This window comes from Haematobia irritans, chromosome 4 (assembly GCF_050003625.1).
Source record: "Haematobia irritans isolate KBUSLIRL chromosome 4, ASM5000362v1, whole genome shotgun sequence".
Classification (NCBI taxonomy): Eukaryota; Metazoa; Arthropoda; class Insecta; order Diptera; family Muscidae; genus Haematobia; species Haematobia irritans.
In genome coordinates this window covers 88,823,674-88,825,818 of record NC_134400.1, presented here as the reverse complement: position 1 = coordinate 88,825,818, position 2,145 = coordinate 88,823,674, and the positions used below count along the sequence as shown (strand labels likewise).

General features: G+C 30.8%; 1 protein-coding gene across 1 annotated transcript; it reads left to right on the top strand.

Annotated features, from left to right (window-relative positions):
• Positions 1-1,187: 1,187 nt before the first annotated feature.
• Positions 1,188-1,904, top strand: LOC142232942 (heat shock protein 22-like). Its single transcript, XM_075303667.1, has one exon. It carries the CDS (start codon positions 1,281-1,283, stop codon positions 1,782-1,784), a length of 504 nt encoding a protein of 167 aa, XP_075159782.1. The 5' UTR covers positions 1,188-1,280; the 3' UTR covers positions 1,785-1,904.
• The last annotated feature ends 241 nt before the right edge of the window (positions 1,905-2,145 follow it).

Sequence of the window (2,145 nt, the reverse complement as noted above, 5' to 3'; positions counted from 1 at the left end):
CTTCAAATAGGTCGTAGTAGTCACAATGACAAAGAATATCGTTAAGGTACACAAAATAAAGATGACTTTTGAATAATAAATAGGGATGGAAAAAAGGATATTTTAAAACTTGCTAAGCAATTAGCGAATTAATAGTATGAACAAATGAATAACTAATGAACCTAAGTAACTTTTGAAAAGTAGATTTCACACATAAAACGAAAAACACAAAAGCCTGTAGAAATACAATTGTGCAAATATCTAATTGATAAAACTCAAACTGTGATGTATACATTTCTTAACTCGATTATATATTAAAACATTGAATTAATAAATATTTGAAATTGAAATTTTATGTTATTTGAATGAAGTAATTAAATTTAATTGTTTTAATTAAAAATATTTTAAAACTATAAAACATGATTTGTATTTTTCGAGTTTTTACGACATATTTTTCTTTACCCTTTAATTACTGAGTTGAAATATATACTGTGGTGGTGGTACATTTAAACTCTTTAATTTTTTCGAACATTTTGCAAAAAATGTATTTGTTTTTAATTTATTGGCTTTTAATGTACATTACATTAAAGGGCTAAAGTAAGAAATTAAATATATCAGATTTGTAGTTAAACAAAACGATGATTAATGGAACTCAATTTCAAACTAAAAAAAAAACAACACTAATTTATTATTATAACAAAAAAGGTCGAAGAAAATTCTAATGACTAAAAATTTTATGAAGTATTAATGCTTATCACTTTTTCTTATAAACAATAATTATTGTGTTTTATTCTGACATTCTTACATCTGTTATCTGCTGTATAACCTAATTCAACATCATAAACTCGAATCATATTATTGTAAAATAGACACCTTTGATAAAGAAATTTCACGGGCAACCATAGTTTTCAGTTTCATGAACTTTGAGTTCAGTGACTCTAGAATGTCTGAGAAAGTTCTACAATTAACACAATCGAATCTCACTGCACATGACGTTTGGTACTTCAAGAGACACGAGAATGAAACTTTGACAAAAATTAAACAACCCAGTTTGCAGTATGCACATACTACTCTCTTTGGATCCGATGAATGCCAGAATATGCGCGATGGTTCTTTAAAATTCTAAAGAGTCTTAAGAGAGAACGTGTAAAAGAGAAAAAAAGAGATATGTGTTACATTCATGGAGGAAAGTATATAAGGCACTGACGATGGCATACCTCTTATCAGTTACAAACAAAACCACAAATAATTCACTCGGTGTCTAACAAAATCACAAGCAAAAAAAAAAAAATTTATCGAAAATGCGTACTTTACCAATACTATGGCGTGTGGCTGAAGATTTGAGACGTTTGGCTCTGCCTTCGTCTCCATTATTTGAGCATCCATGGACCACTAGTTACTATCGCTGGTCGCCATTGTCCCAGGTGAATCGTATGCTGGAAGAGGATTTGACGAAAATTAGCAAAGATGGATATCAAGTCTCAATAAATGTATCGGAATTTAAACCTGAAGAGCTATCTGTTAAAGTCGCAGAAAATAGCATTATTGTTGAGTGTAAATCGGAGCAGCAGCAGGACAATAACGGTGGCTACACATCTCGTCATTTTGTGCGTCGAGTCTCCTTACCTCAAGGATATGAATCGGATAATGCTATATCTACATTGTCAGCAGATGGTATACTCACAGTTAGCGTACCAAAACCCCAAGTAGATGAGAAGATGCGTGAAATTCCAGTTCAACGTACCGAGGCTCCTTCTATTAAATCCACAGATGAATCAAAAACCACTCAAAATAACAAGAATTAAGTTTATATTGTAAAAAATTACCAAAGGCATTGACTGATTTAATTGTATATAACAAATTTTTCATATAAGGTAGCTTTTGTTTTTAATTTGTAAATAAAAGAAAAAATTATACCAAGAAAATCTGAAATTTTTGTTTATCAAATGCTTAGAGTTCGACTATGTATGTGTTAAGGCAAAATTTAAACTACGCAAAAACAAGTCTGGCCGGATCGAATCGTAAATAGCCATCTGCATGGAACAAATATAAAAGTTTCATTTTAAACACCATCGGAGGTTACCCGATAATGTATAGAATTTCAAGTGGATTTGATGAAACATATTCCCTCAAGAAGATAGGTTCAAATGGTACGGTTCCTGATGT